The sequence below is a fragment of the Thunnus maccoyii genome, chromosome 20 (assembly GCF_910596095.1).
Source record: "Thunnus maccoyii chromosome 20, fThuMac1.1, whole genome shotgun sequence".
Classification (NCBI taxonomy): Eukaryota; Metazoa; Chordata; class Actinopteri; order Scombriformes; family Scombridae; genus Thunnus; species Thunnus maccoyii.
In genome coordinates this window covers 421,386-443,593 of record NC_056552.1, presented here as the reverse complement: position 1 = coordinate 443,593, position 22,208 = coordinate 421,386, and the positions used below count along the sequence as shown (strand labels likewise).

Sequence of the window (22,208 nt, the reverse complement as noted above, 5' to 3'; positions counted from 1 at the left end):
CTCAGTGTGTGAAGCTGACTTTGACCAGCAGGATGCAGAGGTGGTCTGTAGGGAGCTCGGCTGTGGGGCTCCTTCAGTCCTCCAGGGGGCGCTCTATGGAGAAGTGGAGGCTCCGATGTGGACCAGAGAGTTCCAGTGTGGAGGCCATGAGTCTGCTCTCCTGGACTGTGGAAGATCAGACTCAGCTAGAAGCACCTGCTCACCTGGCAAAGCTGTTGGACTCACCTGCTCAGGTAGAAGAGGAGCTGCAGCTTTGATTTGGCTTCATTTCTGTTCTAATGAAACTCACTTTATTCTTTTACTGATGACTCTCTTGTTTCTGTTCAGAGCCTGTCAGGTTGGTGGGAGGAGCCAGTCGCTGTGCAGGTACACTGGAGGTGAAACGAACAGAGTGGAGACCAGTGAGATACTCTGACTGGACCCTGAAGGAAGCAGCTGCAGCCTGCAGAAATCTGGACTGTGGCTCTGCTGTTTCAACAGGAAGCAGAAATGAATCCTCAGACAGACCTGTATGGTGGATCAGTTCTGACTGTGTTCATTCTGGATCTACACTGAGGGACTGTGTATCATCATATTCCTCTTCCTCCATCATGGAGATCACCTGCTCAGGTAAGTCCATCAGTGACATCATCTATGACAGTAATATTTTCCTTCCTCTGTCACAGTGATAGTCAGTGGTTTCCATTGGACTGAACTGTAAACTTATCCAGGATGACGGCATCCTAAAGGGTAGAGAAGTTAGCTTGTTCCTGGAGGCTCATTGCTTCAAACTGAGACAATCTGCAGCTTTAAGGATATTCACACTACAAGAGAAAGCAGGAGTAGTAGTAGTTTTGAGTTACAATATACTGTATGTATATGATATTTAATCATTCACATTAACAGTGTAAACAGACCAGTTTGCTGCTCTCTGTCAGCTCAGTGTCAACATGATGATCAGATGTACTGACTTCAGACTAGTGATCAGTTTCATTAGGATTCTATCAATAATACTACTCTCATCAATACTCCTTATCAGTTCTTTTTCATCACAAAAGAATCTTTATTACTTTTAAATGATTATTTAAATAATATCATAAATCCAGAACAGGATTATAATGTATTTATATTTTTATCTCAGGTTTTAACTGTTTAATACTGGATCCAATTCAGAACCAGGTTTCAGGGGGCATCCCTACCTCAGACCAGCGTTAACAATTACAGTTCACTGTAGTCTGAGCTGAGGTCTGATAGCATGAGCTGCTACTGCTGAAAGCAATAATCTGACAGAGGAAAACAGGAGGAGTCTAATTCAGATTAGCTGTAGCTTCATCCATTATTCTCCTGTGAACAGAGTTATGAGGGGGCGTGACTACCTTATAACAGAGAGACGCCTCCTTTTAAAGTTGTACATCTTTTTATTTCCTTTTATTTATTTTTGTCATTCGTCATTCTTAATGCTGCAAGTGGTCTGTCTGTATTACTTGTTTTTATCATGTTTTTCTTAAACAGTATGTTGCTGCTTGTCTTGGCCAGGACACTCTTGCAAAAGAGATTTTGGATCTTAATGAGGTTTATCTGGTAAAATAAAGCTTAAAGGTTCTATATCGTCGCTGTCGGGTTCAAACCTTCTATGTCTAAAAACGTTAATTTTCAGGAAATGAAAAACCCTGTGTTTTTTAAATAATTGAACACTGCATCCTCACAGTTGATACTGTGTCTTTATATGTGGTCAGATACTGAAATGTGTCATTATATTATTCATATTTTACCAAAATCAAGCTCAAATGGAGTTACTAGGTTTTGGACCAGTGAATGTCGAGATGCGTGTTTTGTCCGTCATTGATTAGAACGGCCACGTCATATCATCAACTTACTGGTTACAAAGTTTATTGTAGCTATGTGTGCGCTTAGTTTTTCCTGTTATAGAATACAATTGGCCAAAATCTCTAGTTGTAAAAGATGAAGTGCTATGAACAGGCTATTGAGGACAGTATTGGCTATGACTAGACAGCAAATGCTGGACTAAACTGCACTCCAACCCGCCGTGGTTCGCCTGCGTTCTTCTCCGCTCCCACGTCTCAAGCCTCAAATACATCAAACATTAACCTTTACAGACTTGGTGTTTGTTGCATCAAGAACACACTGTACTTCCTCAGCCGGTTCTTTATACAGCTGTGCATTGCAGCTTTTGCATTGCAAACAACCAGAGACTTTCTACTAATGCTGTGTATTCTTCTGCAGTTGAATGAAGTTACAGCAGGTTGTACAAAACAGCAACAGGGCTAACTGAATGCAAGACTATTGTGAATAATACTAGTTCAAATATTTTCTAATACAATACTCACAGGTATGTAGTGCAGCCTTGTTAGACAATTGATTACATGCATATTTGTTGAAAATATGTGTTTAATATAACAATGACACACCAACAATAAATAAATAAATCAATGACAGTAAATAAATAAATACATCAATTCATGTTAAATAGATATAAACATTCAGGTAGTCCATCATCAAATGAAGTGATGCTGCACTAACAATAACAAACACACAATGAACATTAACAGTTTATCTACAACTTCCTACAACAATGTATCTATCCATTTATCCACAACGATGTGTCAAAAACCAACAATCATCAACAATTTATTAACAGTGTATCGCTTTGTGTGTTTGTGTGTGTAGATAACTGTATGTGAGTGACTGAGTGTGTGTGTATTGTGTTTCCAAGTGTTTCAGGTTGTCATTAAAGCTGTGGAAGTCTTTGGGTGTGACTTCCATGAGGTCTTGGAGGTGTTTGTATTTCATCTCCTTGATCTTCTGGCTCTCTGTGTAGAGTAGTGTGACTGCAGGTGTGACTGCAGGTGCGACTGCAGGTGTGACAGACTGGCTCCAGCTACTGTTTCGATGTTGATGACCTACAGTAGTGGGAGGGCACCTTCCAGAGATCCTGAAGAAAACTCCTCATGAAGTCATGAGCCTCACCTCTGTGGCATGTTGCTGCATGCTTCTGTGTACGTTCTGTGTCTTGCACCCAGTGAAGAGCAGAACATTCTCCTGTTGCAAGCGTTGACAAAAACAAACTCCTGCACACCCTCTTTGTCTGACCATCAACTTTCAAAAAGAAAACAAGAGTAGATGACCTTGAATTTTCACACCTCTTCTCCTCTGTACTGGGGTGACGTCTACCAAACGACGCACATACATTCGTCTTCCCAGTTCATGTTCTCCCAAAAGCTTTTAAAGATCTTCTCCCTGTCTGCCTCTCCAATTTTACTGTAGTGATGCTTGGAGGACTTCACACATGCAGCTGACCGGCATCTTGGTCTCATAACTCGGGGCTCCTTGGTAATCTCTTCATCCTTGATCCTCCCAATGTAGGGCTGTCCCATCATTCTTCTCTTTTTCTGCACACACCTCGTCCAATTACTTTCATTCTGTGCTTTCTTCCTCCAACTGTGTCATCCTCAGCCCCAAAAAGTACAACAACAAAATAATATTAGTGTGTGTGTCTGTTATCCATTGTGACTACTGCTGTGAAATGTGCTCATCTATCTACTCAACACTCATTATAACTCTTATACATTGTAATATCAATTCCTATACAACTCATCAATCATTAACACATTATTCACGCTACCTGTGTCCACTTCAAATTCCTCTCTCTCTACACTCTCCAGTTGTGTCTCCTCATCCTCTCTCTGAGCTGGCATCACCTCTCCCTACTTCTGGGTCTTCTGCTCTGTCACTCTCTCCATCTGTGCTGTCACTGTCTGTATCTGTGTCTATAACTGGCCATAGCTTGCTCGCCTCCTCATATGACACATTGACCATTGCACACATTTCCTCCAGGGACACAGACATTGCTACTGTAAAAATAAAAAATCAAACAAACAAAAAAACACAGTCATATCAGCTTAAGTTGCCTCAACAGGTTATATTAGCATCATGTTGATGTAAGAAGTTTGTTATCTAGCAAACTAGACAACACATCTGTAATCTGTGCTATACAACACTGATGTTACATAACGTTACATCTGCTGATGACAATCTTAAGTAGCGACTGATCGATAATATTAGCTTGCTATCTAGACTCAGCAAGCTAGCGGCTAACTTTCTTCATTTATCATCGCTGTTTCAATAGTGGACAGAGTTTTAACTGAGTTTTCTAATAAGTGTTAATAGCTAAATTTAATAAACAGGTACACTGCATAGTTTTAACTGAGTTTACAACAACCTAGGGCTAATTTGAAAACATTTTATTGAACTATTTACCTCAAACGAAGTACGACAAAATCACCTCTTCACTCTTCCGCTCTTCTGTGTGCGGCACTTGTTTCAAGATGGAGGCGGCGTGGAGCTATGAGGTTTTGGCGACAGTCTGAGGATCCAATGGAGTAACAAGATTCAGTCACAAGCTCTTTTTAATATTTTTCATTGGGAAAATATTTGTAAAGCCCACAGACAGACGTAAAGGGTGACCAATAGCAGTGATTTATGAAAAAAAATAAAAATGACGAAATGTCTAGATACGAGGTTTCCGCCCGACAGTGACGATATGTAGGATTGTGAAGCAATTTACATGTATTAATGTTTATTTATTGCCAGTTAGTGAACTGGTAGTAATGTGATGTAAAAAATTAGACCTTCCTTGAGTTTCTCGGTTGTCTGTAACATCCTGTGGACTGATTTCTACATGAAGGACCCGGGCCAGATTTTCCATGAAAATCTAACAGAAGTGATGTTTTTGTGCACTCCTGAGTGCCTTGCCTCTCTCCCACTAACGTTAACAAATGACCAGCATAACAACACAACAAAAACCGCGTTATCCAACTAGAAACACCTTACAGATATCAGCTCTCCAGCTAATGAAGCAACTAGCTGCCTCCATCAACCACTACACATTTCACAATAAAACACCCCGCAATGACTAGTCGCCCACTCCTGAGCACACACAGCTAAAACATTATTACCTCAACAAAGGAGAAGAAAACAAGCTCCAGAGCGACGGCAGAACACAACTTACCCCTTTTGTTTTTTTCTGTCAGTCGTCCAAAGGTCGTAATAAGCACACGTTTCACATCAAAACCGCAGCTCATTGCTCCCCAACAACAGCTCACTGAGCCTACCGGTGTTTAGTGAACACGGTTGGTAAAACAATGTTGGCGGTTTGCGGGTCAGGTTGGGGTGGTTAATTATTTTTGCATGTTGGACGGTGCAGATTGTATGGTAGCCCTGAAGTGCAAATCACTCTCTCACTCTCTAATCTGTTTCTTACTTTCAAATTCAAAAAAGTTTTATTGGTATGAATGTTGCAGGTAAATATTCCCCAAACTAATGATGGTTCTCTCTCTCCAGACTCTGTCAGGCTGGTGAATGGGACTAGTCTGTGTTCAGGCAGACTGGAGGTGAAGTCTGAGCAGTCGTGGTCCTCAGTGTGTGAAGCTGACTTTGACCAGCAGGATGCAGAGGTGGTCTGTAGGGAGCTCGGCTGTGGGGCTCCTTCAGTCCTCCAGGGGGCGCTCTATGGAGAAGTGGAGGCTCCGATGTGGACCAAAGAGTTCCAGTGTGGAGGCCATGAGTCTGCTCTCCTGGACTGTGGAAGATCAGACTCAGCTAGAAGCACCTGCTCACCTGGCAAAGCTGTTGGACTCACCTGCTCAGGTAGAAGAGGAGCTGCAGCTTTGATTTGGCTTCATTTCTGTTCTAATGAAACTCACTTTATTCTTTTACTGATGACTCTCTTGTTTCTGTTCAGAGCCTGTCAGGTTGGTGGGAGGAGCCAGTCGCTGTGCAGGTACACTGGAGATGAAACAGGGAGAGTGGAGACCAGTGTGGGACTCTGACTGGACCCCGAAGGAAGCAGCTGCAGCCTGCAGAAATCTGGACTGTGGCTCTGCTGTTTCAATAGGAAGCAGAAATGAAGCCTCAGACAGACCTGTATGGTTGATCAGTTCCTACTGTGTTCATTCTGGATCTGCACTGAGGGACTGTGCATCATCATCTTCCTCTTCCTCCATCATGGAGCTCACCTGCTCAGGTAAATCCATCAGTGACATCATCTATGACAGTAATATTTTCCTTCCTCTGTCACAGTGATAGTCAGTGGTTTCCATTGGACTGAACTGTAAACTTATCCAGGACGACGGCATCCTAAAGGGTAGAGAAGTTAGCTTGTTCCTGGAGGCTCATTGCTTCAAACTGAGACAATCTGCAGCTTTAAGGATATTCACACTACAAGAGAAAGCAGGAGTAGTAGTAGTTTTGAGTTACAATATACTGTATGTATATGATATTTAATCATTCACATTAACAGTGTAAACAGACCAGTTTGCTGCTCTCTGTCAGCTCAGTGTCAACATGATGATCAGATGTACTGACTTCAGACTAGTGATCAGTTTCTTTAGGATTCTATCAATAATACTCCTCTCATCAATACTCCTTATCAGTTCTTTTTCATCACAAAAGAATCTTTACTACTTTTAAATGATTATTTAAATAATATCATAAATCCAGAACAGGATTATAATGTATTTATATTTTATATTTAAAAATATAGTTTGTTGAGCAGCAACAACAATGTTTACAACAGTGTCACAATATGAACTCAATAATATCTCCCTGGAAACAAGCAGAACCCAAAACCAGATTTTACCATCCAATAATCTCACTCCTTGTTTTCTTCAAGTACTGATAAAAGAACTGACCTTAAAAATATCTCAGGTTTTTACTGTTTAATACTGGATCCAATTCAGAACCAGGTTTCAGGGGGCATCCCTACCTCAGACCAGCGTTAACAATTACAGTTCACTGTAGTCTGAGCTGAGGTCTGATAGCATGAGCTGCTACTGCTGAAAGCAATAATCTGACAGAGGAAAACAGGAGGAGTCTAATTCAGATTAGCTGTAGCTTCATCCATTATTCTCCTGTGAACAGAGTTATGAGGGGGCGTGACTACCTTATAACAGAGAGACGCCTCCTTTTAAAGTTGTACATCTTTTTATTTCCTTTTATTTATTTTTGTCATTCGTCATTCTTAATGCTGCAAGTGGTCTGTCTGTATTACTTGTTTTTATCATGTTTTTCTTAAACAGTATGTTGCTGCTTGTCTTGGCCAGGACACTCTTGCAAAAGAGATTTTGGATCTTAATGAGGTTTATCTGGTAAAATAAAGCTTAAAGGTTCTATATCGTCGCTGTCGGGTTCAAACCTTCTATGTCTAAAAACGTTAATTTTCAGGAAATGAAAAACCCTGTGTTTTTTAAATAATTGAACACTGCATCCTCACAGTTGATACTGTGTCTTTATATGTGGTCAGATACTGAAATGTGTCATTACATTATTCATATTTTACCAAAATCAAGCTCAAATGGAGTTACCAGGTTTTGGACCAGTGAATGTCGAGATGCGTGTTTTGTCCGTCATTGATTAGAACGGCCACGTCATATCATCAACTTACTGGTTACAAAGTTTATTGTAGCTATGTGTGCGCTTAGTTTTTCCTGTTATAGAATACAATTGGCCAAAATGTCTAGTTGTAAAAGATGAAGTGCTATGAACAGGCTATTGAGGACAGTATTGGCTATGACTAGACAACAAATGCTGGACTAAACTGCACTCCAACCCGCCGTGGTTCACCTGAGTTCTTCTCCGCTCCCACGTCTCAAGCCTCAAATACATCAAACATTAACCTTTACAGACTTGGTGTTTGTTGCATCAAGAACACACTGTACTTCCTCAGCCAGTTCTTTATACAGCCGTGCATTGCAGCTTTTGCATTGCAAACAACCAGAGACTTTCTACTAATGCTGTGTATTCTTCTGCAGTTGAATGAAGTTACGACAGGTTGTACAAAACAGCAACAGGGCTAACTGAATGCAAGACTATTGTGAATAATACTAGTTCAAATATTTTCTAATACAATACTCACAGGTATGTAGTGCAGCCTTGTTAGACAATTGATTACATGCATATTTGTTGAAAATATGTGTTTAATACAACAATGACACACCAACAATAAATAAATGACAGTAAATAAATAAATACATCAATTCATGTTAAATAGATATAAACATTCAGGTAGTCCATCATCAAATGAAGTGATGCTGCACTAACAATAACAAACACACAATGAACATTAACAGTTTATCTACAACTTCCTACAACAATGTATCTATCCATTTATGCACAACGATGTGTCAAAAACCAACAATCATCAACAATTTATTAACAGTGTATCGCTTTGTGTGTTTGTGTGTGTAGATAACTGTATGTGAGTGACTGAGTGTGTGTGTGTTGTGTTTCCAAGTGTTTCAGGTTGTCATTAAAGCTGTGGAAGTCTTTGGGTGTGACTTCCATGAGGTCTTGGAGGTGTTTGTATTTCATCTCCTTGATCTTCTGGCTCTCTGTGTAGAGTGGTGTGACTGCAGGTGTGACTGCAGGTGCGTCTGCAGGTGTGACTGCAAGTGTGTCTGCAGGTGTGATTGCAGGTGTGACTGCAGGTGTGACTGCAGGTGTGATTGCAGGTGTGACTGCAGGTGTGACTGCAGGTGTGACTGCAGGTGTGTCTGCAGGTGTGACTGCAGGTGTGACTGCAGGTGTGATTGCGGGTGTGACTGCGGGTGTGACTGCGGGTGCGTCTGCGGGTGTGACTTCAGGTGTGACTGCAGGTGTGTCTGAAGGTGTGACTGCGGGTGCGTCTGCGGGTGCGACTGCAGGTGTGACTGCAGGTGTGACTGCAGGTGTGATTGCAGGTGTGTCTGCAGGTGTGACTGCAGGTGTGACTGCAGGTGTGTCTGCAGGTGTGACTGCAAGTGTGATTGCAGGTGTGATTTCAGGTGCGTCTGCAGGTGCGTCTGCAGGTGCGACTGCAGGTGTGTCTGCAGGTGCGACTGCAGGTGCGACTGCAGGTGCGTCTGGAGGTGCGACTGCAGGTGTGTCTGCAGGTGTGTCTGCAGGTGTGACTACAAATGTGACTGCAGGTGTGTCTGCAGGTGCGACTGCAGGTGTGACTGCAGGTGCTGCTTTGGAAATGGAGTCCAGTAGTCCGAGTGTTGGATTTTGATGTCCGTCGTCCCACTGATGTTGTGCATAATAACATACAAAAAGAAAAAGTGACAGAGTTTGAACACAACTGTTTACACAGCATTATCACTTTATATACATTACAAAGTATAATATCACATAACAGATTTAACAGCGAGTGAACGTGTAATATCATGACTTTTGACTGGACTGGTGAGAGAGACGTGGTTTTGGTTTGATAGTTACCTGATGGCTCAGACATCATGGACAGTGAGGTCACCAGGTTTGATCCCTGGGCGGATGGGCTTGCAGAGTCTCTGTTTGGTGAAATCTTGAAAGAAGTTATGGTCCACATATCTGACTTGATACGTGCTGGGCTTGGACCGCGCTCTCTTCATCAGGGCAACATATTCAGCCGGGACATAGATGTCCTGGTTTCTCAGACGCCTCTCGATGACACTGTGCACTGAGTCACACTCCATCTGTGAGTGCCCTTTCTCCAGGAACTTCTGGGTGACTACCTTCATCTCTGTGGGAAACCTCAGAAGAGTATTGCTGAGCACAGAATTGCGGTTTTGGTACCCACAACCATCACTCCACAAAATGTACTCCTCATGCTCCTTATGCTCAGAGAGGAAATCGGTGACACTGGATGCAAACTCACTGGCAGACGGAGCTCCCTCACCTTCATGCCAGACATAGTGGCGTTGTGTGTAGACATGTCACAAATTGTGAAGTTGTGGACGGCGAGGTTTGTCTTGCAGTACAGAGCTGACGCGTTCAATCTGGGGCAGAGGAGGAGCATAGTCTTTTCATTAGCATGGTTTTTTCCTGCTCTTTTTCAACACAGGCCTCTTCCTTTCTAAGAAAATGATCCTGCCACTCACTCTGTTGCAAGTTTCCAGCCTTGAAGGAGCAGCAGGTGTTGCACTGGTCCTTCTTTGGATGGTTAAGACCCAGGTTCTGCTGCTTAAATCCTTCTGTGAACACCTGTCTAGATAATGGTCTCAGCCTCTTCTCCTCAGCAGCAGGCTGGTACACTTTATGCAGGTCAACCATAGACTGAAAGACTGGCTCCAGCTACTGTTTCGATGTTGATGACCAACAGTTGTGGGAGGGCACCTTCAGGAGATCCTGAAGAAAACTCCTCATGAAGTCATGAGCCTCACCTCTGTGGCATGTTGCTGCATGCTTCTGTGTACGTTCTGTGTCTTGCACCCAGTGAAGAGCAGAACAGTCTCCTATTGCAAGCGTTGACAAAAACAAACTCCTGCACACCCTCTTTCTCTGCCCATCAACTTTCAAAAAGAAAACAAGAGTAGATGACCTTCTTGAATTTTCACACCTCTTCTCCTCTGTACTGGGGTGACGTCTACCAAACGACGCACATACATTCGTTTGTCTTCCCAGTTCATGTTCTCCCAAAAGCTTTTAAAGATCTTCTCCCTGTCTGCCTCTCCAATTTTACTGTAGTGATGCTTGGAGGACTTCACACATGCAGCTGACCGGCATCTTGGTCTCATAAGTCGGGGCTCCTTGGTAATCTCTTCATCCTTGATCCTCCCAATGTAGGGCTGTCCCATCATTCTTCTCTTTTTCTGCACACACCTCGTCCAATTACTTTCATTGTTGTGCTTTCTTCCTCCAACTGTGTCATCCTCAGCCCCAAAAAGTACAACAACAAAATAATATTAGTGTGTGTGTCTGTTATCCATTGTAACTACTGCTGTGAAATGTGCTCATCTATCCACTCAACACTCATTATAACTCTTGTACTTTGTAATATCAATTCCTATACAACTCATCAATCATTATCACCTTATTCACGCTACCTGTGTCCACTTCAAATTCCTCTCTCTCTACACTCTCCAGTTGTGTCTCCTCATCCTCTCTCTGAGCTGGCATCACCTCTCCCTACTTCTGGGTCTTCTGCTCTGTCACTCTCTCCATCTGTGCTGTCACTGTCTGTATCTGTGTCTATAACTGGCCGTAGCTTGCTCGCCTCCTCATATGACACATTGACCATTGCACACATTTCCTCCAGGGACACAGACATTGCTACTGTAAAAATAAAAAATCAAACAAACAAAAAAACACAGTCACATCAGCTTAAGTTGCCTCAACAGGTTATATTAGCATCATGTTGATGTAAGAAGTTTGTTATCTAGCAAACTAGACGACACATCTGTAATCTGTGCTATACAACACTGATGTTACATAACGTTACATCTGCTGATGACAATCTTAAGTAGCGACTGATCGATAATATTAGCTTGCTATCTAGACTCAGCAAGCTAGCGGCTAACTTTCTTCATTTATCATCGCTGTTTCAATAGTGAACAGAGTTTTAACTGAGTTTTCTAATAAGTGTTAATAGCTAAATTTAATAAACAGGTACACTGCATAGTTTTAACTGAGTTTACAACAACCTAAGGCTAATTTGAAAACATTTTATTGAACTATTTACCTCAAACGAAGTACGACAAAATCACCTCTTCACTCTTCCGCTCTTCTGTGTGCGGCACTTGTTCCAAGATGGAGGCGGCGTGGAGCTATGAGGTTTTGGCGACAGTCTGAGGATCCAATGGAGTAACAAGATTCAGTCACAAGCTCTTTTTAATATTTTTCATTGGGAAAATATTTGTAAAGCCCACAGACAGACGTAAAGGGTGACCAATAGCAGTGATTTATGAAAAAAAATAAAAATGACGAAATGTCTAGATACGAGGTTTCCGCCCGACAGTGACGATATGTAGGATTGTGAAGCAATTTACATGTATTAATGTTTATTTATTGCCAGTGAGTCAACTGGTAGTAATGTAATGTAAAAAATTAGACCTTCCCTGAGTTTCTCAGTTGTCTGTAACATCCTGTGGACTGATTTCTACATGAAGGACCCGGGCCAGATTTTCCATGAAAATCTAACGGAAGTGATGTTTTTGTGCACTCCTGAGTGCCTTGCCTCTCTCCCACTAACGTTAACAAATGACCAGCATAACAACACAACAAAAACCGCGTTATCCGACTAGAAACACCTTACAGATATCAGCTCTCCAGCTAATGAAGCAACTAGCTGCCTCCATCAACCACTACACATTTCACAATAAAACACCCCGCAATGACTAGTCGTCCACTCCTGAGCACACACAGCTAAAACATTATTACCTCAACAAAGGAGCAGAAAACAAGCTCCAGAGCGACGGCAGAACACAACTTACCCCTTTTGTTTTTTTCTGTCAGTCGTCCAAAGGTTGTAATAAGCACACGTTTCACATCAAAACCACAGCTCATTGCTCCCCAACAACAGCTCACTGAGCCTACCAGTGTTTAGTGAACACGGTTGGTAAAACAATGTTGGCGGTTTGCGGGTCAGGTTGGGGTGGTTAATTATTTTTGCATGTTAGACGATGCAGATTGTACGGTGGCCCTGAAGTGCAAATCACTCTCTCACTCTCTAATCTGTTCTTACTTTCAAATTCAAAAAAGCTTTATTGGTATGAATGTTGCAGGTAAATATTCCCCAAACTAATGATGGTTCTCTCTCTCCAGACTCTGTCAGGCTGGTGAATGGGACTAGTCTGTGTTCAGGCAGACTGGAGGTGAAGTCTGAGCAGTCGTGGTCCTCAGTGTGTGAAGCTGACTTTGACCAGCAGGATGCAGAGGTGGTCTGTAGGGAGCTCGGCTGTGGGGCTCCTTCAGTCCTCCAGGGGGCGCTCTATGGAGAAGTGGAGGCTCCGATGTGGACCAAAGAGTTCCAGTGTGGAGGCCATGAGTCTGCTCTCCTGGACTGTGGAAGATCAGACTCAGCTAGAAGCACCTGCTCACCTGGCAAAGCTGTTGGACTCACCTGCTCAGGTAGAAGAGGAGCTGCAGCTTTGATTTGGCTTCATTTCTGTTCTAATGAAACTCACTTTATTCTTTTACTGATGACTCTCTTGTTTCTGTTCAGAGTCTGTCAGGTTGGTGGGAGGAGCCAGTCGCTGTGCAGGTACACTGGAGGTGAAACAGGGAGAGTGGAGACCAGTGTGGGACTCTGACTGGAGCCTGAAGGAAGCAGCTGCAGTCTGCAGAGATCTGGACTGTGGCTCTGCTGTTTCAATAGGAAGCAGAGATGAAGCCTCACGCAGATCTGTATGGTGGATCAGTTCTTACTGTGTTCATTCTGGATCTGCACTGAGGGAATGTGTATCATCATCAAGATACTCTTCCTCCATCGTGGAGCTCACCTGCTCAGGTAAGTCCATCAGTGACATCATCTATGACAGTAATATTTTCCTTCCTCTGTCACAGTGATGGTCGGTGGTTTCCATTGGACTGAACTGTAAACTTATCCAGGACGACGGCATCCTAAAGGGTAGAGAAGTTAGCTTGTTCCTGGAGGCTCATTGCTTCAAACTGAGACAATCTGCAGCTTTAAGGATATTCACACTACAAGAGAAAGCAGGAGTAGTAGTAGTTTTGAGTTACAATATACTGTATGTATATGGTATTTAATCATTCACATTAACAGTGTAAACAGACCAGTTTGCTGCTCTCTGTCAGCTCAGTGTCAACATGATGATCAGATGTACTGACTTCAGACTAGTGATCAGTTTCATTAGGATTCTATCAATAATACTACTCTCATCAATACTCCTTATCAGTTCTTTTTCATCACAAAAGAATCTTTACTACTTTTAAATGATTATTTAAATAATATCATAAATCCAGAACAGGATTATAATGTATTTATATTTTTATCTCAGGTTTTAACTGTTTAATACTGGATCCAATTCAGAACCAGGTTTCAGGGGGCATCCCTACCTCAGACCAGCGTTAACAATTACAGTTCACTGTAGTCTGAGCTGGGGTCTGATAGCATGAGCTGCTACTGCTGAAAGCAATAATCTGACAGAGGAAAACAGGAGGAGTCTAATTCAGATTAGCTGTAGCTTCATCCATTATTCTCCTGTGAACAGAGTTATGAGGGGGCGTGACTACCTTATAACAGAGAGACGCCTCCTTTTAAAGTTGTACATCTTTTTATTTCCTTTTATTTATTTTTGTCATTCGTCATTCTTAATGCTGCAAGTGGTCTGTCTGTATTACTTGTATTTATCATGTTTTTCTTAAACAGTATGTTGCTGCTTGTCTTGGCCAGGACACTCTTGCAAAAGAGATTTTGGATCTTAATGAGGTTTATGTGGTAAAATAAAGCTTAAAGGTTCTATATCGTCGCTGTCGGGTTCAAACCTTCTATGTCTAAAATCCTTAATTTTCAGGAAATGAAAAACCCTGTGTTTTTTAAATAATTGAACACTGTATCCTCACAGTTGATACTGTGTCTTTATATATGGTCAGATACTGAAATGTGTCATTATATTATTCATATTTTACCAAAATCAAGCTCAAATGGAGTTACCAGGTTTTGGACCAGTGAATGTCGAGATGCGTGTTTTGTCCGTCATTGATTAGAACGGCCACGTCATATCATCAACTTACTGGTTACAAAGTTTATTGTAGCTATGTGTGCGCTTAGTTTTTCCTGTTATAGAATACAATTGGCCAAAATCTCTAGTTGTAAAAGATGAAGTGCTATGAACAGGCTATTGAGGACAGTATTGGCTATGACTAGACAGCAAATGCTGGACTAAACTGCACTCCAACCCGCCGTGGTTCGCCTGCGTTCTTCTCCGCTCCCACGTCTCAAGCCTCAAATATATCAAACATTAACCTTTACAGACTTGGTGTTTGTTGCATCAAGAACACACTGTACTTCCTCAGCCAGTTCTTTATACAGCCGTGCATTGCAGCTTTTGCATTGCAAACAACCAGAGACTTTCTACTAATGCTGTGTATTCTTCTGCAGTTGAATGAAGTTACGGCAGGTTGTACAAAACAGCAACAGGGCTAACTGAATGCAAGACTATTGTGAATAATACTAGTTAAAATATTTTCTAATACAACACTCACAGGTATGTAGTGCAGCCTTGTTAGACAATTGATTACATGCATATTCATTGAAAATATGTGTTTAATATAACAATGACACACCAACAATAAATAAATAAATCAATGACAGTAAATAAATAAATACATCAATTCATGTTAAATAGATATAAACATTCAGGTAGTCCATCATCAAATGAAGTGATGCTGCACTAACAATAACAAACACACAATGAACATTAACAGTTTATCTACAACTTCCTACAACAATGTATCTATCCATTTATCCACAACGATGTGTCAAAAACCAACAATCATCAACAATTTATTAACAGTGTATCGCTTTGTGTGTTTGTGTGTGTAGATAACTGTATGTGAGTGACTGAGTGTGTGTGTATTGTGTTTCCAAGTGTTTCAGGTTGTCATTAAAGCTGTGGAAGTCTTTGGGTGTGACTTCCATGAGGTCTTGGAGGTGTTTGTATTTCATCTCCTTGATCTTCTGGCTCTCTGTGTAGAGTGGTGTGACTGCAGGTGTGACTGCAGGTGCGTCTGCAGGTGTGTCTGCAGGTGTGTCTGCAGGTGTGTCTGTAGGTGTGACTGCAGGTGTGACTGCAGGTGTGAATGCAGGTGTGTCTACAGGTGTGAATGCAGGTGCGTCTGCAGGTGTGACTGCAGGTGTGACTGCAGGTGTGTCTGTGCAGCGGGGGACTATATTAGCCTCACAGTTTATAACGCCCCCGTTAAGTTTCCTTTATATCGCTAATAATAGTGACAGCCTACAGTCTCTGCGTTGTGTTGTGATGATGATGGTGGACTAACGGCTGACAGTTAGTGACATCAGTTGACTCCAACAAAGACACCCAGACACTCAGATTCAATGATGTCTGTTTATTGCTAACAAGCACTTCGGGATCTGGGGGATACAAGCCCGGTCTCAGTAAAACTATTTAAACATAAATAAAATGACAATCAAAGGAGACTTACCACATTAATAAATTATTTCTGTGACGAAGTTTAATAACCGTTAAATAACAAATTACAGGGCCAACAGTCTAACCTTGGCCAGGATCAAGAACTCACTATATTACAGATTACACAAACACACTATTGATACAGATGAATCAGTTCACATAGATAATCACTCTGAATGTCAATATAATTATAATTAGTAATAAAATCTATCTCAGGTCAGCTATACATTATTATTTACAGGTTTCCATTTAACAGTCACACACTCACCTGGGGGATACAAGCCCAGTCTGACTTTTCCCCCCTTGAATGGGTTTTATAGCTGCATCGTTACCTTGGATACTATGTAGCCAAGTATTAAATATTGAATATAAGATAACAGCATAAAATAATGAAAATAACACAAATATGTACACCTTACAATTATTAAATAAAGGTAAAATTACTGACAAAATTATATTCTATATTAAAAGATTTTGCTGTCATAGTGACCATTTAAAGCTCAACTAATGTATTTAATGTAACATGCAAGAGGCAGATGTTACATCTGCAGGTGTGACTGCAGGTGTGACTGCAGGTGTGTCTGCAGGTGTGTCTGCAGGTGTGTCTGTAGGTGTGTCTGTAGGTGTGAATGCAGGTGTGTCTGCAGGTGTGTCTGCAGGTGTGAATGCAGGTGTGACTGCAGGTGTGACTGCAGGTGTGTCTGCAGGTGTGTCTGTAGGTGTGTCTGTAGGTGTGTCTGTAGGTGTGAATGCAGGTGTGTCTGCAGGTTTGTCTGCAGGTGTGTCTGTAGGTGTGAATGCAGGTGTGACTGCAGGTGTGTCTGCAGGTGTGTCTGCAGGTGTGTCTGTAGGTGTGAATGCAGGTGTGACTGCAGGTGTGTCTGCAGGTGTGTCTGTAGGTGTGTCTGTAGTTGTGAATGCAGGTGTGACTGCAGGTGTGTCTGCAGGTGTGTCTGCAGGTGTGTCTGTAGGTGTGAATGCAGGTGTGACTGCAGGTGTGTCTGCAGGTGTGTCTGCAGGTGTGTCTGTAGTTGTGAATGCAGGTGTGACTGCAGGTGTGTCTGCAGGTGTGTCTGTAGGTGTGTCTGTAGGTGTGAATGCAGGTGTGTCTGCAGCAGAAGTCACACCTGCAGTCACACCTGCAGACACAGACACTTGGTTGTCTGTAACATCCTGTGGACTGATTTCAAAGTGAAGGACCCGGGCGAGATTTTCCACGAAAATCTAACGGAAGTGATGTTTTTGTGCGCTCCTGAGTGCCTTGCCTCTCTCCCACTTACGTTAACAAATGACCAGCATAACAACACAACAAAAACCGCGTTACCCGACTAGAAACACCTTACAGATATCAGCTCTCCAGCTAATGAAGCAACTAGCTGCCTCCATCAACCACTACACATTTCACAATAAAACACCCCGCAATGACTAGTCGTCCACTCCTGAGCACACACAGCTAAAACATTATTACCTCAACAAAGGAGCAGAAAACAAGCTCCAGAGCGACGGCAGAACACAACTTACCCCTTTTGTTTTTTTCTGTCGGTAGTCCAAAGGTCGTAATAAGCACACGTTTCACATCAAAACCGCAGCTCATTGCTCCCCAACAACAGCTCACTGAGCCTACCGGTGTTTAGTGAACACGGTTGGTAAAACAAAGTTGGCGGTTTGCGGGTCAGGTTGGGGTAGTTAATTATTTTTGCATGTTGGACGATGCAGATTGTACGGTGGCCCTGAAGTGCAAATCACTCTCTCACTCTCTAATCTGTTCTTACTTTCAAATTCAAAAAAGCTTTATTGGTATGAATGTTGCAGGTAAATATTCCCCAAACTAATGATGGTTCTCTCTCTCCAGACTCTGTCAGGCTGGTGAATGGGACTAGTCTGTGTTCAGGCAGACTGGAGGTGAAGTCTGAGCAGTCGTGGTCCTCAGTGTGTGAAGCTGACTTTGACCAGCAGGATGCAGAGGTGGTCTGTAGGGAGCTCGGCTGTGGGGCTCCTTCAGTCCTCCAGGGGGCGCTCTATGGAGAAGTGGAGGCTCCGATGTGGACCAAAGAGTTCCAGTGTGGAGGCCATGAGTCTGCTCTCCTGGACTGTGGAAGATCAGACTCAGCTAGAAGCACCTGCTCACCTGGCAAAGCTGTTGGACTCACCTGCTCAGGTAGAAGAGGAGCTGCAGCTTTGATTTGGCTTCATTTCTGTTCTAATGAAACTCACTTTATTCTTTTACTGATGACTCTCTTGTTTCTGTTCAGAGCCTGTCAGGTTGGTGGGAGGAGCCAGTCGCTGTGCAGGTACACTGGAGGTGAAACGAACAGAGTGGAGACCAGTGAGATACTCTGACTGGACCCTGAAGGCAGCAGCTGCAGCCTGCAGAGATCTGGACTGTGGCTCTGCTGTTTCAATAGGAAGCAGAGATGAAGCCTCAGACAGACCTGTATGGTGGATCAGTTCTGACTGTGTTCATTCTGGATCTACATTGAGGGAATGTGCATCATTAGATTCCTCTTCCTCCATCATGAAGCTCACCTGCTCAGGTAAGTCCATCAGTGACATCATCTATGACAGTAATATTTTCCTTCCTCTGTCACAGTGATAGTCAGTGGTTTCCATTGGACTGAACTGTAAACTTATCCAGGACGACGGCATCCTAAAGGGTAGAGAAGTTAGCTTGTTCCTGGAGGCTCATTGCTTCAAACTGAGACAATCTGCAGCTTTAAGGATATTCACACTACAAGAGAAAGCAGGAGTAGTAGTAGTTTTGAGTTACAATATACTGTATGTATATGATATTTAATCATTCACATTAACAGTGTAAACAGACCAGTTTGCTGCTCTCTGTCAGCTCAGTGTCAACATGATGATCAGATGTACTGACTTCAGACTAGTGATCAGTTTCTTTAGGATTCTATCAATAATACTACTCTCATCAATACTCCTTATCAGTTCTTTTTCATCACAAAAGAATCTTTACTACTTTTAAATGATTATTTAAATAATATCATAAATCCAGAACAGGATTATAATGTATTTATATTTTATATTTAAAAATATAGTTTGTTGAGCAGCAACAGCAATGTTTACAACAGTGTCACAATATGAACTCAATAATATCTCCCTGGAAACAAGCAGAACCAAAACCAGATTTTACCGTCCAATAATCTCACTCCTTGTTTTCTTCAAGTACTGATAAAAGAACTGACCTTAAAAATATCTCAGGTTTTTACTGTTTAATACTGGATCCAATTCAGAACCAGGTTTCAGGGGGCATCCCTACCTCAGACCAGCGTTAACAATTACAGTTCACTGTAGTCTGAGCTGAGGTCTGATAGCATGAGCTGCTACTGCTGAAAGCAATAATCTGACAGAGGAAAACAGGAGGAATCTAATTCAGATTAGCTGACAGTAATGACAGTAAACAAATAAATACATCAATTCATGTTAAATAGATATAAACATTCAGGTAGTCCATCATCAAATGAAGTGATGCTGCACTAACAATAACAAACACACAATGAACATTAACAGTTTATCTACAACTTCCTACAACAATGTATCTATCCATTTATCCACAACGATGTGTCAAAAACCAACAATCATCAACAATTTATTAACAGTGTATCGCTTTGTGTGTTTGTGTGTGTAGATAACTGTATGTGAGTGACTGAGTGTGTGTGTATTGTGTTTCCAAGTGTTTCAGGTTGTCATTAAAGCTGTGGAAGTCTTTGGGTGTGACTTCCATGAGGTCTTGGAGGTGTTTGTATTTCATCTCCTTGATCTTCTGGCTCTCTGTGTAGAGTAGTGTGACTGCAGGTGAGACTGCAGGTGCGTCTGCAGGTGCGTCTGCAGGTGTGACAGACTGGCTCCAGCTACTGTTTCGATGTTGATGACCTACAGTTGTGGGAGGGCACCTTCCAGAGATCCTGAAGAAAACTCCTCATGAAGTCATGAGCCTCACCTCTGTGGCATGTTGCTGCATGCTTCTGTGTACGTTCTGTGTTTTGCACCCAGTGAAGAGCAGAACATTCTCCTATTGCAAGCGTTGACAAAAACAAACTCCTGCACACCCTCTTTCTCTGCCCATCAACTTTAAAAAAGAAAACAAGAGTAGATGACCTTCTTGAATTTTCAGACCTCTTCTCCTCTGTACTGGGGTGACGTCTACCAAACGACGCACATACATTCGTTTCTCCTCCCAGTTCATGTTCTCCCAAAAGCTTTTAAAGATCTTCTCCCTGTCTGCCTCTCCAATTTTACTGTAGTGATGCTTGGAGGACTTCACACATGCAGCTGACCGGCATCTTGGTCTCATAAGTCGGGGCTGTTGTGGAAATTTTCTCTCGAGAAAGAAGGCACATGGAGACATAAAGAAAGCATTAAACATTGTTACTTGTTGAAGCAGTTGTAAACACTGTACAATCCATCACATCATCAGTAACAATTATACAAATGTCCAAACACAAACAAAAATACAATCATCTTGTATTTTTGGAGAGAAAGCATGTTGTTCAGCTGGCCCTTTCCCTAAAGCCAGCCCTTTCTCTAAAGATTGTGAACTCAAACTAGACGGCTTTATACCTCTCCAGTAGCAAAGCTAAAAACAGTCTGGTCCCTAAATGGACACTTCCACAAACCGTTACACCTTCTTACAAACAAGTATGGTCTCTAAAACAGTAGGCTTAAGACAGATATCTCTAGCTAACCCCAGAGGTCAGCAAGCAACCCTCAGATAGAAACAGGTTCAAGAGTTCAACTAGCCTAGGAGTAGGATTTCTTCACCAACATGTGTCCCCAAAATGACGATGACATTACATCACATTCAGTTGATAACAAACATTGACTCCTTAGTTTGAAAACATTTGTAACATATATATAAAAGATTTATAAAATGATAATCTACTATTCAATTTTCTTTCACAGGGCTCCTTGGTAATCTCTTCATCCTTGATCCTCCCAATGTAGGACTGTCCCATCATTCTTCTCTTTTTCTGCACACACCTCGTCCAATTACTTTCATTCTGTGCTTTCTTCCTCCAACTGTGTCATCCTCAGCCCCAAAAAGTACAACAACAAAATAATATTAGTGTGTGTGTCTGTTATCCATTGTGACTACTGCTGTGAAATGTGCTCATCTATCCACTCAACACTCATTATAACTCTTATACTTTGTAATATCAATTCCTATACAACTCATCAATCATTATCACCTTATTCACGCTACCTGTGTCCACTTCAAATTCCTCTCTCTCTACACTCTCCAGTTGTGTCTCCTCATCCTCTGTCTGAGCTGGCATCACCTCTCCCTACTTCTGGGTCTTCTGCTCTGTCACTCTCTCCATCTGTGCTGTCACTGTCTGTATCTGTGTCTATAACTGGCCATAGCTTGCTCGCCTCCTCATATGACACATTGACCATTGCACACATTTCCTCCAGGGACACAGACATTGCTACTGTAAAAATAAAAAATCAAACAAACAAAAAAACACAGTCATATCAGCTTAAGTTGCCTCAACAGGTTATATTAGCATCATGTTGATGTAAGAAGTTTGTTATCTAGCAAACTAGACGACACATCTGTAATCTGTGCTATACAACACTGATGTTACATAACGTTACATCTGCTGATGACAATCTTAAGTAGCGATTGATCAATAATATTAGCTTGCTATCTAGACTCAGCAAGCTAGCGGCTAACTTTCTTCATTTATCATCGCTGTTTCAATAGTGGACAGAGTTTTAACTGAGTTTTCTAATAAGTGTTAATAGCTAAATTTAATAAACAGGTACACTGCATAGTTTTAACTGAGTTTACAACAACCTAGGGCTAATTTGAAAACATTTTATTGAACTATTTACCTCAAACGAAGTACGACAAAATCACCTCTTCACTCTCCCGCTCTTCTGTGTGCGGCACTTGTTTCAAGATGGAGGCGGCGTGGAGCTATGAGGTTTTGGCGACAGTCTGAGGATCCAATGGAGTAACAAGATTCAGTCACAAGCTCTTTTTAATATTTTTCATTGGGAAAATATTTGTAAAGCCCACAGACAGACGTAAAGGGTGACCAATAGCAGTGATTTATGAAAAAAAATAAAAATGACGAAATGTCTAGATACGAGGTTTCCGCCCGACAGTGACGATATGTAGGATTGTGAAGCAATTTACATGTATTAATGTTTATTTATTGCCAGTGAGTGAACTGGTAGTAATGTGATGTAAAAAATTTGACCTTCCCTGAGTTTCTCTGTTGTCTGTAACATCCTGTGGACTGATTTCTATGTGAAGGACCCGGGCCAGATTTTCCATGA

At 41.9% G+C, this 22,208-nt stretch overlaps 1 protein-coding gene across 1 annotated transcript in view; it reads left to right on the top strand.

The window, feature by feature from the left end:
- The window catches only part of LOC121887310, a 46,720-nt gene that overhangs the window by 11,804 nt on the left and 12,708 nt on the right, over positions 1 to 22,208 (top strand). Inside the window, exons 9-12 of the mRNA XM_042398041.1 lie at positions 214 to 233; positions 328 to 435; positions 5,338 to 5,646; positions 5,741 to 6,022. Coding sequence (XP_042253975.1) covers positions 214 to 233; positions 328 to 435; positions 5,338 to 5,646; positions 5,741 to 6,022 — 719 coding nt within the window. The remainder of the gene's footprint in view (positions 1 to 213; positions 234 to 327; positions 436 to 5,337; positions 5,647 to 5,740; positions 6,023 to 22,208) is intronic.